This window comes from Gadus morhua, chromosome 12 (assembly GCF_902167405.1).
Source record: "Gadus morhua chromosome 12, gadMor3.0, whole genome shotgun sequence".
In the NCBI taxonomy this organism is placed as follows: domain Eukaryota; kingdom Metazoa; phylum Chordata; class Actinopteri; order Gadiformes; family Gadidae; genus Gadus; species Gadus morhua.
The window spans coordinates 29,978,886-29,997,159 of record NC_044059.1 but is presented as its reverse complement, the minus strand read 5'-3'; the positions used below and the strand labels follow the sequence as shown (position 1 = coordinate 29,997,159).

Genomic DNA, 18,274 nt, shown 5'->3' with positions numbered 1-18,274 from the left:
GTTTCTTTAGGCTGCTTCCCTGCAAGCTCCAGGGCTCCAGCTGCCCTCCAACAGCTCAGGGACCTTACTTCCTACTGAACTGTCAACGCTCCTTCTGCATGTTTTTAGCGGCTTTCAACATGTTGTCCAGGTGTGGCCAGGTGAGGGTGCTCTGCCTCGGTCGCTATGGTGACTGGCCCCGGAGGGCGTGGCGGACTAGCATTGTCATCAAACGGACCAATGAGCCCATCTAATGGCCACAGTGCTATCTACACCCTCTCTCTTTCTGTCCCCCTCTCCTCGCACCTTGTGTGGCAGGAACAGACGGAGCGGTGGGTAGAACAGTGGTGGCAGCGGCACTGGGTTGGAGTGGTACAGAGAGAGCATGGAGGAGGAGGGAGGGTTCACCCGCTGTAACAGCGTGTGACAGGTGTGAGCTCGCCTCCGTTGGCTGGCGTGCGCTGCCTCCCCTCTCCTGTCTCTCCTCCTCTCTCCTCCTCTCCCTCCCCCCCTCCCTCCCTCCTCCTGTCCCTGCCTGTGTGCCGGGGAGCTGTGCTGGCGTTGTGGAGCTCTAGGCTGGTCGCTGGTGTCCCTGTTTCCAGGGCTTTAGCATGTCTGAATCCTTCTGGACCGTGCTCTCCAATTTCTCCCTGCCTGAGAGAAGTATGCTCCGGCGTTCCAAGAGGTAGATCCACACTCTCCCTGCTGTCACCCTCTGCTCGCGCTCCCCCTCTCTCGCTCTCCCGCGTTCTCCCTCTCTCTCCCTTGCTCTCTTCCTCACCCTCTCTCGCGTTCATTCGCTCTCTTCTGCTAGCTATTGTTTGCTATTTGTTTGTCATTTTTGCAGCTTGCCGCCTGCTGCTCGTTTTATTGGATTCCTTTTGACTAACTACTGCTCTCAGATTCAGGTGTCTTATGTTTCTAGAACGGAGTGCTCCCTCTCGCTCCCACTGTTATAACTATAATGTTGATAGATGTTCTGTCTTTCTGCTCTGTGTCTCGCCACTCCCTGCTTACCTTATTTTTCCCATCAATGTTCTGTCGCTTTTCTGGTTACCCTGTGGAAGCTTACATGAAGGTCACCGAACCAGATAGACTAAATGACTGAGTCTGTGTGTGTGACGTGTGCATGGGTTTGCTGCGGGCACTTGCTTGTCCATGAGGGACAGTTATGTTAGCCACTCCTCTTAGTTTTGTTAGAACATGCTTATTTGCCTTGATCCCTAGATTGATTAACAGGTTTGTGTCCAAATAGTGAGGCATCACCTCACTTGGCTTTGCATGGTGGCACCACCTTCTCCACCCAACACTCACATCAACCAGCCTACACTGTCTTGCCTGAGAGAAAGATGGAGAAAGGGAAGGAGGCAGAGAGAGAGAGGGAGGGAGAGGGAGAGAGAAACGGTGGTGGTAATATCAGATCAGATCATTAGCAGTCTCTATTTCTTCCTGCTAACTAATAACGGGTGTTGGTTGCCAAACACACATACCAGCATGCACAGAGATGCATAATGTTTAGTTTGCTCCTGCTTCCTGCTCCCTTTTGTCTTTTTGAGATCTTTATTTAATTTAACCGTTTACTCTGAAGAATATATGGGATTAGTCGTCTTCTAGAAAAAATGGCAGAAATAACAATAGATTTAGATAGTGAGGTATTTAATTGGAAAATATACTCGTAATGACACTATGCATATGTGTACATGTACAACAAACAATTAGTGAGAATATCATGTGTAAGCCATGGTAAAGAAGCAAACACACAATCCCGCATTGTCCATGTTGATTCTCAGTGGCGTGAGGTGTTGGAGAAGCTTGGATGCGACCTAGTAAAATCTGATGCTCCCCATATCAACCATGTGTTTCAAAATGGGAGGTAGACAGGAGGACCTGGAGACAAACCGCACACCCACCCACACACACACACAGGGATACGAAAGACATTAATTTCCTGTGGTGGCCGTAACCTGTGTTATCGATCAACCCGTGGGGAATCAGACTTGAGCCCTCCATCATCGTGTGAGGTGTGTGTGTGTGTGTTTGAGGTATGTGTGTGTGTGTGTGTGTGAGCATGCACGACAGAAGGTGAGGTAAGACAATAGAATGCGGCTCTTCCTTATTTATTGAGTAGTCAATGCACCACTCTTATCAGAGCGATCCATGCATGTCTGTGAATTTGCTTTCTGCAAAGTCGCTGTGTTTTCTAAAAACACAGATGTGGACAGTGATGGACGCACATGAATACAGACAACTCTCAACCTGGACCGGGGATTTATTAAAACACAGATGTGGACAGTGATGGACGCACATGAACACCAGACAACTCTCAACCTGGACCGGGGGTTTATTGACATTGGTTTAGGTTCTATAAAGTGCATTTTAAAAGGTTTATGCACAAACCTACTGGTTCTTTTTTTGTAGGAGGAGAGGCCAAGAATGGGTCAGGCCTTCAGTTCAGTTTGTTACTAGTTTTGCGACCTTGGTTAGGGTTAACCCTTAAACTGACTTCTGCCATCCATGCACTGAGGTGATTGGTTACACTAACCCCCCCACACCACCCTTTAAATATACTTTGATAAAATATGCATAATAAATAATTCACATTCTGTGTAGAAGGGTATTGTTGACATAATAACCTTAACATTTGTGAGTAGGTTTATTTTCTCCCTGAGCCCAGAATTGAAAGGAACCGCACAAGTCTGGTTCTACTGATAAAAGCAACAGCAGTAATAATAGCGGCAATTTAGCCGCTGTCTCTCCAACAGCGCCAAGCTGTTATTACTGAAGAGTCAATATAGTTCACATTCAGTGTATTATTGAGATATTTCTTGGTGTGTATGTGTGTGTGTGTGCGTGCGTGCGTGCGTGCGTGCGTGCGTGCGTGCGTGCGTGCGTGCGTGCGTCTGGCTGGGAAAGTGTATTCTCCTTGCAGCGTGGAGGCAGCTGGTGAGAAGGGAGCAATCTTCTTTTCAAACTCTCCCTCCTGCTGTTTTCTTTCCGTTTTACCCAGACAGGAAGAACCGGTGTCCATACTGATCCACTTCAATGCTCCACTGGGCTGATCGCTCTGCCCTCGCCAGTCCTCGCCCCCCCTCCTTTAGTTAACACTGCTGAACCCAGGGTCGTAAAGGTTAATAAACCCCTTGGAGTGTTCTGTAATGATGCCAATAGCTAAAGGAAGTGTGTGCGTGTGTGTGTGCGTGTGTGTGTGTGTGTGTGTGTGTGTGTGTGTGTGTGTGTGTGTGTGTGTGTGTGCTTGGGGCACACACACAAGCAGAGATAGGCATATGAAAGTCCCCTTGCCCCCATTGCTCGCAGGTGTTTGTGGGCTAACAGCATGTGTGTGCTGTGGTAATTGGCCCATCACATCTGCCCACCAAACATAATTATGTGGTTCTGGCAGCCTAACCCCGGGCACATCCCATCACGCTGGCTGAGAAACTGCTTGGACCGCAGTCGATGCAGTCCAACCCGCGCCTCAGCCACACATCAGCCCCACGGGAGTCTCTATCTCTGCATGGGGCGGCATAAATGCTCAAGTTTGCACAGTCACGCGCACTCACAACCAGGTGTGCACACACACACACAGGTGTGCACACACAAAAACATACACACAGGCACACACACATGCTCTAGCACACACAGGCGCACACTAGGGGTGGGAAAAATAATCGATTCTTCGATGCATCGCGATTCTCGCTAGAACGATTCTGTCTCGATGCAGATAAATTAATAATCGGATTTTTTTTTTTAATTTTTGTAATTTTAAAATGATTTAATTTATCTTCAGTGTGTATTGGCCAATCTGATTTGTCTTGACACGATTGCGATTCAGCCTACGCATAGCACGCGCAAACTCACAGCCAGACACAAGAACTCCTTCTAATTCAAGAGCAGCTTTTTCTTTAATGACATAGAAAAGAAAGATTAGAAAGAAAATAAAACTGAAACCTATTTTTTCCATATTGTGTTAAAATGCAAGCTGCATTGATTATTGCATTGTTCATAGAGGGTCATATTTGTGACAAAAGCTTTTTCTCATAAAAAAATATGAGATAAGTTAATTTATCTGTTGATGTCTTTAATGATCATCACAAAAGTAGGAAGTGATTAGCCAACTCTTAAGTAGCAAACCCAAATGTATATATATATTTTTGAAAATCACGCATGGAAATGTACATAAAAAAATGCATCAATAATCGCTTCAGAATCGAATCGTTGACCTCATAATCGGAATCGAATCGTGAGTTGCCAAGAGATTCCCCGCCCTAGCGCGCACACACACGGGCGCGCGTACACACGTGGACATATGGCATAATGACCAGACGGTCTCCTACCATCTGCTGTGGTCTGTGCAGTGTCAGCAGTATATGATGGAGCATGTGTGCAACACTCCACTGTTTTTAAGAAGGTCCTGCTGGGACGATTACCTACCAGTACTACTCAATAAATCATCACACATCCTCTCCCGCACACAGTTGTGTAGCCCATGCACACAAATGGCCTGTGCACAGGGGCTCATTGAGCCCCTGTGCCCGATACACCTCCACCTTGTGTGTGCTACACGGGGCGTGAGGTTTTATCGAGTAGTACTGGTAGGTAATCGCCCCATCAGGACCCTGTCTAACTCGACCCCTCCACTCTTTCCAATCCATCTGCTCGCTGTCTCTACCAGTCTGAGACAATAGCCTTCACCCCGCCCGCGAACCTTAACACATCCAGGGCTCCCCACTCCAGCCAATGGGATCACTTTAAGACCAGGCTTCAAAAGCCCAAGAGGAAGTGAGAAAATGAAGTAGTCAATCAGAGAGACATATGGAGAGAGGGGGTTACTAGAAGGAGAGTTGATGCCTGAGACAGGCCAGCCATGAGACTAAAACAACAGGCAGCAGCAGCAGTAATCACGCATACTGTCTCTGTAGATACCAACCTGGGAGAGAGAAGAGGCTTCCTCTCCCACCGCCATGCAGGTTAGTTTTCCTCTGCTGGTAAAAACATCCGGAACCAATTCTGGTTGACATTCTTCCTCCAGAGCAAACCTGTGTGTGTGACTTTGCTAGTTAACCACAAGGGTATTTATGAGCCTGCTACGGCAGGATCATCCCCCTTCATCTCTTTGTTTCTCTCAGTACCAGCACATGGGCGTGTTTTCTGTTCCTCCAGTTCATACCACATCTGTGTGCTCAGTAAATGTGGAAAGATTATGATGCTGGCCTCGTTATTGTATATGAAACACAGGCGTTACCTGGCTGTGTTTCCCCCACCACCACCACCTAATTCTCTTTCTGTCCATAAACACAATTACTGGGTGGAAGTAGAAGGATGGAGCATTCAAAGCTGTGTGTGAGTGTGGAAAGAGCCAGCGGCACCTTAGTGATGAGATGAAATGGAAGACCAAGTGTTCTCAGGCGCACTGGGAGGCAGCGCTGGATGGTAGGGAGTGATGTGGAGCATATCGGGGTTAAACAACCTGAGGTTGTATTCACTCTGTATCAGGAGAGCAGAGTCTGTGCGCCACCATGGAGACGGCTTAACCACAGCCTGTCCAAGTGGCAGAAAGAGTGCCAGCTCTGCCTGTGGACTCCCACTGGAGTCGAGCTGCAGTAGCTATTCCCTCTGTTGTGTGAGCGTGTGCACACAAACACTCACACATCAAACTGAAATACCTGCTGGTGCTCTGTGTGTGTCTCTGTGTGACAGATTTTGAACATTGTGGGTATTCTGGTGCTGTAGCCTATGCTGCCTACATTAATAGTCCCATCATGTATCCATTATGCACAACTGACTGATGGCAAGGCTGTGGTTTGATATGGTCTCTGTGTGCCACCCTGCCTCTCTTCTGTCGTCTCGTCAGTGTAGCTGTCTGCTTTGCCCTTGTCCATCTGGAACTTTAATTGCTGCTATGAATTCTCCCCGTTTCTTTTCACTCGGTTCTGATTCCACGTGTGAAACACTTGGCTGTGCCTGTGTCTGTATCTCTCCTGTCCATGTAGAGCCTCCATTCAATGTGGATCTGCACAGCTTCTATTGGGATGTGGGTGATGGGAGATACCTTTGGTGGTCTTGCAAGATGCATTTGTATTTTGGGATGTATTGTATTGAGCTCCAGGCCACAGTGATAATTGCCTTCAAATAAATGCAAGGAAAAAGGAAATGAGAATATCTTTTTGCTTTAAAGTAACAACAATGGCACAAATATAGAAAATACCCAAATATGCCCCTCCCCATAATTCTCCAAAGCCACTCCCCGAAACACATCACTATCTCGCTAGCTTTAGCACTAGGCCTGCCTATCTCTCTAGCTTTAGCACCAGGCCTACCTAGCTCGCTAGCTTTAGCACTAGGCCTGCCTAGCTCGCTAGCTTCAGCACCAGGCCTGCCTAGCTCGCTAGCTTTAGCACCAGGCCTGCCTAGCACGCTAGCTTCAGCACCAGGCCTGCCTATGACGCTAGCTTTAGCACCAGGCCTGCCTAGCACGCTAGCTTTAGCACCAGGCCTGCCTAGACTCGTGGAGACTCAGACAGTGAGAGCCCAGGTGGAGCAGGTAGCCTGCTGGGTCGCCAGACTGACAGATGGGCCAGACAATACCAGACACCAGAGTTTTAGTTTGTAAGAGCAAAGGACTCATTGATTGTGGTCTGGTTGTTATTGGAGAATTCCAAAAATGATGACAAAAAATACTAATACCAGCACTACAAATATCTCGCCTTTAAGCAAGGTCTCCAAACATGTATACACAAAAATAACACAAACTGCTGCTGTAAACCAATTAAATCAAAATACCTCTTTCATCAACACTGGTTAATGCTTATACACTCAGGTCAGAGTGACAGTGCTATCACCACTGGTTAATGCTCACACACAAAGATCAGAGTGCTATCCGTTGACTATTGTCATAACAATAATCCTCTCGTCTCATTATTCTGTTGATTAAATAGATATTATTATGTCATGATAATCTATTATTATTGAAGCTTGACTTAGGAGTAGCTGAAAAAGGCAATAATGAGCGTGTTTCGTCCTGTGTGTACGAGATGAGTATGAGATGTTTGCAGCTTTGATAACCATGGTCTGGGGTCTTAGCCTCAAGCTTTGTTGATGATGTGTATCACCATCAGGGCTCATCTGTCCACCAGCGGACTACAGAATGTGTGCGTGCTCCTGGTTCATTGCAGAGCTCCTTGGAGGCTCTTTAACCCTGTCTTTAACCTGCTGTATGTAAAGGGTGACAGAACCCAGTGCGGTCCGTTGGCGTGTCCTCACCCTGTTACTCCTCTTCCCACAGCTGCAGGACCAGCAACAGGAAGAGTCTTATTGTGACGTCCAGCACCTCTCCGACCCTACCGAGACCTCACTCCCCTCTGCCGGGACACACAGGTAACACCCCTCCTACCCTACCGAGACCTCACTCCCCTCTGCCGGGACACACAGGTAACACCCCTCCTACCGAGACCTCACTCCCCTCTGCCGGGACACACAGGTAACACCCCTCCTACCGAGACCTCACTCCCCTCTGCCGGGACACACAGGTAACACCCCTCCTACCGAGACCTCACTCCCCTCTGCCGGGACACACAGGTAACACCCCTCCTACCGAGACCTCACTCCCCTCTGCCGGGACACATAGGTAACACCCCTCCTACCGAGACCTCACTCCCCTCTGCCGGGACACACAGGTAACACCCCTCCTACCGAGACCTAACTCCCCTCTGCCGGGACACACAGGTAACACCCCTCCTACCCTACCGAGACCTCAGTCCCCTCTGCCGGGACACACAGGTAACACCCCTCCTACCCCACCCAGACCCCACCCCCCACTGCACACAGGTAACACCCCTCCTACCGAGACCTCACTCCCTTCTGCCGGGACACACAGGTAACACCCCTCCTACCCCACCCAGACCCCACCCAGACCCCACCCCCCACTGCACACAGGTAACACCTCCCCACGCATCACGTATTGTCGATGCAAACAGGAAATGAAACGGGATTGACTCAATGTGAAACTAAAGCGTGCCATGAAGCCCTGAGCCCCCTCCCTCTCTTCAGTCTCGTTCAGAGAGCCCACACGCAGACATCAGTCTGTTGTTGGGCTCCTGCTGCGGCTGTAGTTGAGTTTTAATGGCTTCTCCATCTGCGTCCTGTGCATCCCCATGGCTACGCTGGATCAGGCATTCCTGCTGCCTCCTACCATGACTGACTGCTGGAGCAACACAACATGACACACTTGGCAAAAGTCGCTTTGATTAACTCAATTTGGGGGGGGGGGGGGGGGGGGGCTGAATTGCCTGAATTGTAGCAACGTTTTGAGGGAGGGTGTATACATGCCAGAGCCCCTCCTTCCTTCCCCCCCCATTTAACGCGCTGGGCTAACATACGTCTGAGGACAGGCTGGTGAATAGGAGGTAATTAGTGAGTGGCAGCTGAGTTCTGAAGACTTGATAGCCGGTTGATGGGTCATCCCACCCTGCCAGCCCACAGTCCTCTCAACAGAGGACAGGATGCACAACTGTCAAACAATGTGTAGGCTATATCTGACCCCACCCACATATATTGATCATCACCCATAATGATCACTATATATGGGTGCACCACAGAAGAGGGCTGTATTTCCAGATCAAATTTTGAGCTGAGTCAACGGGATCAGAACCCAGAGCTAAGGGGATGAGGTCTGGAAGGAGCAGAGTGGGTGAATGGGCTGACAGGAAATCAAAAGGAGAGAGAGAGAGAGAGAGAGAGAGAGAGAGAGAGAGAGCAGGTGGCGGGTGTGATGGAGGGACAGATAGATACGCCTGACCGAGGAACAGGAATGACGCAGAGACTTTTAGTCCCGGCTGCAAGCCTTTACAATCACCTTCATCACCTTCACCTTCACAACAGGAAATGACATGGCTTCTACACCTGTCAATCACACACACACACACGCACACGCACACACACACACTCCTTGTAATCTCCTTCAGTGATCCTCAGCCTTCAGGCTGGCCGCAGGAAGAGATGAGGGGAAAGCAGTGTGGTTTAGCAAACTGAACAACCCCACCCACTATCGCCTGCCTGACAACCCCACCCACTATCGCCTGCCTGACAACCCCACCCACTATCGCCTGCCTGACAACCCCACCCACTATCGCCTGCCTGACAACCCCACCCACTATCGCCTGCCTGACAACCCCACCCACTATCGCCTGCCTGACAACCCCACCCACTATCACCTGCCTGACAACTCCACCCACTATCGCCTGCCTGACAACCCCACCCACTATCGCCTGCCTGACAACCCCACCCACTATCGCCTGCCTGACAACCCCACCCACTATCGCCTGCCTGACAACCCCACCCACTATCGCCTGCCTGACAACCCCACCCACTATCGCCTGCCTGACAACCCCACCCACTATCGCCTGCCTGACAACCCCACCCACTATCGCCTGCCTGACAACCCCACCCACTATCGCCTGCCTGCCTCTCTCTCTGTTCTTCTGCCCCTCTCTGTCTGTTCTTCTGCCTCTCTCTGTCTGTTCTTCTGCCTCTCTGTCTGTTCTTCTGCCTCTCTGTCTGTTCTTCTGCCCCTCTCTGTCTGTTCTTCTGCCCCTCTCTGTCTGTTCTTCTGCCTCTCTCTGTCTGTTCTTCTGCCTCTCCGTCTGTTCTTCTGCCTCTCTGTGTCTGTTCTTCTGCCCCTCTCTGTCTGTTCTTCTGCCCCTCTCTGTCTGTTCTTCTGCCTCTCTCTCTGTCTGTTCTTCTGCCCCTCTCCGTCTGTTCTTCTGCCTCTCTGTGTCTGTTCTTCTGCCTCTCTCTGTCTGTTCTTCTGCCTCTCTGTCTGTTCTTCTGCCTCTCTGTGTCTGTTCTTCTGCCCCTCTCTGTCTGTTCTTCTGCCCCTCTCTGTCTGTTCTTCTGCCTCTCTGTGTCTGTTCTTCTGTGTCTGTTCTTCTGCCTCTCTGTGTCTGTTCTTCTGCCTCTCTGTGTCTGTTCTTCTGCCTCTCTCTGTCTGTTCTTCTGCCCCTCTCTGTCTGTTCTTCTGCCCCTCTCTGTCTGTTCTTCTGCCCCTCTCTGTCTGTTCTTCTGCCCCTCTCTGTCTGTTCTTCTGCCTCTCTCTGTCTGTTCTTCTGCCCCTCTCTGTCTGTTCTTCTGCCCCTCTCTGTCTGTTCTTCTGCCTCTCTCTGTCTGTTCTTCTGCCTCTCTCTGTCTGTTCTTCTGCCTCTCTGTGTCTGTTCTTCTGCCCCTCTCTGTCTGTTCTTCTGTGTCTGTTCTTCTGCCTCTGTGTCTGTTCTTCTGCCCCTCTCTGTCTGTTCTTCTGCCTCTCTGTGTCTGTTCTTCTGTCTGTTCTTCTGCCTCTCTGTGTCTGTTCTTCTGCCTCTCTGTGTCTGTTCTTCTGCCTCTCTCTGTCTGTTCTTCTGCCCCTCTCTGTCTGTTCTTCTGCCCCTCTCTGTCTGTTCTTCTGCCTCTCTGTGTCTGTTCTTCTGCCTCTCTGTGTCTGTTCTTCTGCCTCTCTGTGTCTGTTCTTCTGCCTCTCTGTCTGTTCTTCTGCCCCTCTCTGTCTGTTCTTCTGCCCCTCTCTGTCTGTTCTTCTGTGTCTGTTCTTCTGCCTCTCTCCATCCATTCATCTCTCCGTCTCTTCCTCCCTCCTTGTCTTCTTCTCTCTGCATCTGTCTGTCGCCGGGCCCAGGGTTGCCGTGTTGCCATAGTAACAGCCACTTAACTAACCGCTTCCCTCAGTGTGTCATTTTCTTCCCTTTTATGATGCTAAGTACTTTGACTTTAAAATACATCTGATAATGAGCAAACATTTTTGTTTTGTAGTTTGACAGGCATCTTGAGTTTATAGTGTGTGTGCGTGTAAGAAAGCACATCGCAGCCTCACAGAACAGAGTGGTTAGGGCCGGCACCATCCTAAAGGGTTTGATGGCCCCCATCCCCAAACGGACCTCTTAATATTACGATGCTTCTCTCCTGCTGCTTGTTGTCCCATCGATAAGCAATATTCAACGCTGTTGTTTACCAAAATGGTTTTCCCTATGGTGTTTTATAATATTTATTTTGCACTCTATCCTTAAGAACACCTGATGCAGCATTGTTAAATGTTAGCATATATATATTTTGCAGGCTATATAATTCATCCGTCTCTATTTGTGCCCTTGTCTCTTATTATACGTATTAGTTCTTCACATCTTCTCTTCCCCACTCTCTATACTTATCTGTGCTCCTCCCTCTCCCTCTAAGGGTGCCTAACCATCAGCTCCTTTACACTTCCTTCCTCAGTCCTTTGTCCTCCAGAGACATGGTGAGGATGAGCTGCAGTAATCCTCTGTTCAGAGAATCTACCTCTAATGTTTAGAATCCCACAAATACCTCTCCATCCCTCTTTTCTTCTCATTTCACTCTTCTTGTTCAACTCCGTCTCCTGTTTTCTCCTCATTTCACCATCAGTCCATGTATTTGTATTCTCTTCATTGCCCCCCCCCCCCCCCTCTGTCTTCGGTTACTTTTGGTTTTTGCTAAAGGTCAAGCTTTGTTGATGGGCAGAGGCCTTGTGGTGCCTTGAATGTAAATGGAGACCCCTTCGGTGAAACCAGTCACTGGCTGTTTTGAAGTCTGCTGTTGATAAAATAGGGGAATGATATAGAAAGGTTGCCTGTTAGTAATCTTGATTAGGCTCCTGTTCACTTCAAATGGTGAATCATTTTCAATTCCTCTCTGCTTTTCCCACCAATTAATTTCCCTCCTCTGCTTTAAACCTACGTACATCTCTCCAGGGGGACGGCGGCGGCACAGCGGTGGGTTTGCATGTACGACTTCACAGTCTGTAGACTCTGTCTATCTTCTCCAAACTAGGTCACTGTAGAGACTATCCACTGTGAAGTGTTGTGAGCGCTGACAGCCTGGCTGCCTCAACACCGACCGGCGGAACTAATATCCATGCTTATCTTGAACACTTATTTCCCTGCCTTTCATCATTCCATGTGTAAACTCAAACCAGGCCTGAGTTGTAGTAGGCAGTGGGGTCACTCTGGAGCGCTGAGTGGCAGGGCGCCCGTCAGTGCACATGGTCACACCTAGGGCTTGTGTGGGTTCATTATAGGCAACGTAAATAAATGCATTTTATTGTCGTAATTGTTTTGCCTTCCTATTGATGGCACCTGGGTTGGCACAAACTACCAATTACACAAGCATGCTTTTAGACAGGACTGTTTATGTGTGTCTTCTCAACTCACTTGCCATTCCATTCATTGATGCAATGAAAATCCTAGTAAGCCCCAGAGTACTTCTCAGATCTGGATATATATAGTCTTGAAAATGTAACAATGGTATCACTAATTGAAGACACGGTACCTAAATATCAACATCCAACCATATGGTTGGGCTGCCCCCACCTTTACACACATGTAGCCCAGATACTTCTACAATATTCCTTCAGTTCCTGGCTCCATTAAGTGAGTGATAAGTATTGTTCTTTGGGGTCCAGAATCTGGCCTATAGCCACCGTCCTTCAGGCAAGGCTCTGTAATCCATGTCCCGCTGAGCTGATGGAGCGGACGACCCTAAGGCTTCACATCTGCTCCGACAGGAGTCCTTCTGCCAGTGGGCACCGAGGGACACCACCATTGTTGGGTGGAGCTCCTTGCCTTGCCTCACATCAGTGCCCAGTTTGTCACTTTGTAAACGTTTTGCTGCAGAGTTGCAATTTTTCTTGGCAAAGATAAGTGGGTTCTTCTCAAAGATTCTTGAAAAATGTTTAGTTTTATTCTTGAGTTAACACACACACACACACACACACACACACACACACACACACACACACACACACACACACACACACACACACACACACACACACACACACACTTTTCTAGTGACATGGGTGTGTGTAAGCTAACTCTACAGTGGTAATAGACCCCTTGAGACCATGCTTCCATTTACACACAATCTGGGCAGGGATGGGAGCAGGGTTTGAAAACGAAAAGCGTCTCGGAGCGGTTAGCATGCTGACACACGGCGAACGCTGATATGGATATTTGAGATTCAGACCTGCTCCGACGTGCTGCCAAACAAAATGGAAATGGAGCGATTAATTATGCATTCGGAACGCTTCACAACCCATCGGGGCTCTTCTCCTGTCTTATTAATCCACGCAGAGTTTTATAGTGTATTTGCATATGTTTTTCTTCTGCCATTACTTTTTTTATATAGTGCTGGATGTTTTGTGATTTGAGTGTAGTGCAGTATGAATCGAACCTGTTGTAAAAAGAGCCTCCCCTTTAAGATCCCAAGCACCCAGCGGGTGATGAGTGGTCAGTCCCCCTGCCGCTCAGACTCTCCATCATCTGCGTCTCTGTGCATCCTTTTGGGGTCAATCCATTCAACTTCAGGAAGAAGTGCTTCTATTTGTTCTAATGCATTGCGTGTTGTGCAGAGTGCAGCTCTGTCCCGTGCTGGTCCTAACGTTCCTCTCACTGCCCCTCATGGCTGTCCGGGTCTGTACTTCACCCAGGGGGTCGGTCTTAACATCGGTCCTTTTAGGACCAAAGAACAAGGCATTGATCTTTGCATTTTGTTGTGTTATTATTAACGATCCCTCCCTCTCTCTTTCTCTCCCAGGGACCAGCCCCCTAGACAGCCCTCGCAACTTCTCCCCCAGCACCGCTGCACACTTCTCCTTCGTTCCTGCACGGAGGTGAGACGGGCGTCCAGTACAGCCAACATGTCCTCCATGCTTTCTTCTAGGGTGTGCCGAGGAGCGTGCTGCCCAGTGCTAGCTGGAAGGGGTTCACCTCACCCAGTTTGGGGGTTATTGACCGAGGAGCGTGCTGCCCAGTGCTAGCTGGAAGGGGTTCACCTCACCCAGTTTGGGGGTTATTGACCGAGGAGCGTGCTGCCCAGTGTCGCTGGAAGGGGTTCACCTCACCCAGTTTGGGGGTTATTGACCGAGGAGCGTGCTGCCCAGTGTCGCTGGAAGGGGTTCACCTCACCCAGTTTGGGGGTTATTGACCGAGGAGCGTGCTGCCCAGTGTCACTGGAAGGGGTTCACCTCACCCAGTTTGGGGGTTATTGACCGAGGAGCGTGCTGCCCAGTGTCGCTGGCAGGGGTTCACCTCACCCAGTTTTGGGGTTATTGACCCCATTATGTGCTGTAGGGGCTCTGCTGGTCGCTATCGGCCCTGCTCATAACTTAAATCAAATGGTTCAAACATAAAGTAAAGTTAGTACTGACACGTTATGAAGATGTGCTGAGGTTTCAATGATGCCTCTTGAAACACTTTGTTTTGAATTGGTATAGCTTCAGTAAATGTACTAAAATCTCCTTGGAGGACAATCCGCCATCTATAGGCAGTACAGCTGAATAAAGATGGCACTGGGAGATGCAAAGCGACGTCAGGTGAAAGCTCTAGTACCCTAGTGGGTCAGTGAGTGAAATATGAATCAATAGCAACGAAATGCATGTCATTTATCAGCGTACATAATTTATGTTCCGGTGACCGGAGCAATGGCTGTTAAACTCTCATATAAAACCAGACAGTCGTAGTATTCATGAATCTAAATGTACTCCACTCCACTGCACTCGATTTCCTTCCACAAATATTGTGAGGGTTTTGGATCAGAGGTGCTGGAGACCAAGTAGAATACATTGATCCTGAGTGACGGACGCTCCATAGTTCAGCCTTTAATGTCAGCGGTGTCTAAATGGAATATTGTGCTGCTTGATGGGAGGGGGGGGGGGGGGGGGGGGGGGGGGTTGATAACCATGAGGATGAGGATGATTATGTGAGAGCCTGAGTTTGTCATTCATTCTGCATAATATCTCCCAATGCGTTCAGTTTAGAAGGTAATTAAGGAGGGGGACTTTGAGGAGCAGGCGAGGGCATGGCCTTATGTGATGTGACTTAAAGGCACGAAAGCTTGTCTGTCTGATGGTTCTCTGTGTGTGCGCCAAGCTGAGACCTTTATTGGACTGTTCTATGACGCCTGCCACTGGTGACAGCTGCCTGGAGTAAGATTAAATACATTGCATTGGAGGGCAAAGATACACAGCTACCGAACTGGGTTTTCATCCGACCCCACTCTAAAGGAACCCTTCGTGAAAAAATCAGATGAGGATAATCTGGTCATTAAAATAAGGAGTTTTTTGGTCATTATGTGTATTTTCAAAGGAGTTCTGTGTTTCACTGGGGATGCTTATGTGTGGTGGCATCACTGTGATGCAGCGCTTTGAATGATGGGACAACAGTGACATCAAGTGGTGAAGTTCTGTAACAAACCCCCTCAAAATGTGGACTTTCATGGTGTGTATGGGGTTTGTGCATTTAACAACCCTCAATATAAATACAAGGTTATTAAAAACGTGTGTCTTTTTTTTTTTTTAACAGTCACGGCCACAGAGCGGACAGGTAACGTCACCTCGGCTCTGACTGTGAAGCGCTCCTTGGCTGCCCCCCCTGCCCCTCTCTTGCCCCCGAGCCCTGACTGTGAAGCGCTCCTTGCCTGCCCCTCCTGCCCCTCTCTTGCCCCCGAGCCCTGACTGTGAAGCGCTCCTCTCCTGCCCCTCTCTTGCCCCCGAGCCCTGACTGTGTAGTACATGTCTGAGTGGCCCCAGACTGAAGGCCTCACTGAGAGCCTGCAGGCTGTTCTAGAAGAAGGGCTTCACTCTCTCCGCATGCTGCAAGACAATGTCCAGCCGAATTTATCTGGATCCCCCGCTGCCAAACACGGTGGGCTGCGCACGCAGCCAGGGTCAATGAATCACTGTGCTGCTAAAGTTACTGCTAACTGTTGTCAGTGTTACTCACTACTAACTGCTATCAGTTATCAGTGTTACTCACTACTAACTGCTATCAGTTATCAGTGTTACTCACTACTAACTATCAGTTATCAGTGTTATTCACTACTAACTGCTATCAGTTATCAGTGTTACTCACTACTAACTGCTATCAGTTATCAGTGTTACTCACTACTAACTGCTATCAGTTATCAGTGTTACTCACTACTAACTGCTATCAGTTATCAGTGTTATTCACTACTAACTGCTATCAGTTATCAGTGTTACTCACTACTAACTATCAGTTATCAGTGTTATTCACTACTAACTGCTATCAGTTATCAGTGTTATTCACTACTAACTGCTATCAGTTATCAGTGTTATTCACTACTAACTGCTATCAGTTATCAGTGTTATTCACTACTAACTGCTATCAGTTATCAGTGTTATTCACTACTAACTGCTATCAGTTATCAGTGTTATTCACTACTAACTGCTATCAGTTATCAGTGTTACTCACTACTAACTGCTATCAGTTATCAGTGTTATTCACTACTAACTGCTATCAGTTATCAGTGTTATTCACTACTAACTGCTATCAGTTATCAGTGTTATTCACTACTAACTGCTATCAGTTATCAGTGTTATTCACTACTAACTGCTATCAGTTATCAGTGTTATTCACTACTAACTGCTATCAGTTATCAGTGTTATTCACTACTAACTGCTATCAGTTATCAGTGTTACTCACTACTAACTGCTATCAGTTATCAGTGTTACTCACTACTAACTGCTATCAGTTATCAGTGTTATTCAGCAGGATGATTTACTGATCCATTGCTCTGTCCAGAGGTGAATGTGTTTCCAACACCGCATGGCTTCACTGCGCTCTCTTTGCTCAGCCCCTCTCCGTTCTGATGCCTGTGCTGCGTTATGAAACCCTTTCCTGTTCTAAGTGAATGGCTTTGTGTGTCTGATCCCGGGCGCTGCTTCTTGTCCATACGGTCCCGAGGTACATCTCCCACCTGTTAAACATCTTGTTTCTCTATCTCTCTCGCCCGCTCCTCGTCGACCAGGACGGATGGCAGACGCTGGTCCCTGGCGTCCCTCCCTTCCTCTGGTTATGGCACCAACACGCCCAGCTCCACTGTCTCAGTAGGTCCCTCCCTCCCTCCTCTCACTGGGATAGAGGGTAGATCACCCATACCAATGTGGTGACCATGGGAGTCTAATGTGGGCATGAAGTGTGCATGAGTCCTATATCCACGTACCAACCCCCAACCAATACAACAATAGACTATTAGTATATTTGTTATGTTTTTCTGTAATTGCACAACATTTTTGCACTGCACTGCGTTGTGCACTAGAATCAATCGTGGCTGCTACCACTACCATTTGATCACTTTACATTTCTGCTACAAATGTTTACATATGAAAATTTGTATCTATTTCCTTTATATTGTATGTTGTATTGTTGCTGCTATGTGGCTGTTGAGGAACGAAGCTTGGTCTCTGGAACGTGTGGTCTCTCTGCTCCTCCCAGTCCTCCTGTTCGTCCCAGGAGAAGCTGCACCAGCTCCCCTTCCAGCCCACGCCGGACGAGCTCCACTTCCTCACCAAGCACTTCAGCTCGGAGAGCATCACCGACGAGGAGGGGCGCCGCTCGCCCAACATGAGGCCTCGCTCCCGCAGCCTCAGGTGGGCCGCCGGCTCGGGCCGCACGCACGCACAGACACACAGCTTGGCGTGCAAGCAAGCACATACACGTACACACACGCGCCACCTACAGGACGCACGCACACACAAACACAAGATCGCAGACACCATCCCATAAAGGAATAATTGTTGAAATCCTTTAATCAGGTTTGCCCAATTATTGTGTGTATATATCAGTTTTACCACTCCTGTCCGGAACAACAAACTTTGGCTGCCCCCCATCCTGCCTTGAGGTCCTATCTAGCTGGATAGGAGTGTGTGTGTGTGTGTGTGTGTGTGTGTGTGTGTCTCTCTGTGTCCGTCTTTAGAAGGTCAGGTTGGTCTGACAGACACTGCCATGACAGCAGTGAGCGGGCCTGAGCTCCTCACCCTGTCGGTGCGGAGGGAGTTCTCCAGCGCTATCTGTCCCCCTCAGACTGCTTATCATCCCCCCCCCCCCCCCCCCCCCCCCAGAGCCCTGGACCTTTAGCGGGGAGAGATCCATACAAGTTCACCGCCTCGCTGTAATCCCTCACTGTCAACTTCCCAGCCTCCAAAGTGACTCTTCCCTCTGTTTACCCCACTGTCCATCAGCTGCTGTTTTGTCTTGCCGTACTGAAAGGTGGTCAAAATGCATCGTTGTCACTTTTTCCACTCTCATCCGTCTATAATATCTGCCTTCTTCGTTGTCCATCCATATCATTCCCCTACGTGCAATTCTCATATTTACGCTTTTTTTTTTACGCATCTCAAATGTCATCTCATTACCGGTACTTTAGCACTTTGCCGAGCTGTGTTCCACCAGCTCAGTATCTAACTGGCTCGATATCTAACCGGCTCAGTATCTAACCGGCT

The 18,274-nt window shown here is 48.8% G+C and overlaps 1 protein-coding gene across 1 annotated transcript in view; it reads left to right on the top strand.

Moving 5' to 3' along the window:
* The window catches only part of LOC115555082 (microtubule-associated serine/threonine-protein kinase 2), a 104,432-nt gene that overhangs the window by 66,274 nt on the left and 19,884 nt on the right, over window positions 1-18,274 (top strand). Inside the window, exons 5-9 of the mRNA XM_030371749.1 lie at window positions 7,262-7,353; window positions 13,570-13,645; window positions 15,336-15,356; window positions 16,801-16,879; window positions 17,268-17,422. Of these exons, the coding sequence (XP_030227609.1) occupies window positions 7,262-7,353; window positions 13,570-13,645; window positions 15,336-15,356; window positions 16,801-16,879; window positions 17,268-17,422 (423 nt within the window). The remainder of the gene's footprint in view (window positions 1-7,261; window positions 7,354-13,569; window positions 13,646-15,335; window positions 15,357-16,800; window positions 16,880-17,267; window positions 17,423-18,274) is intronic.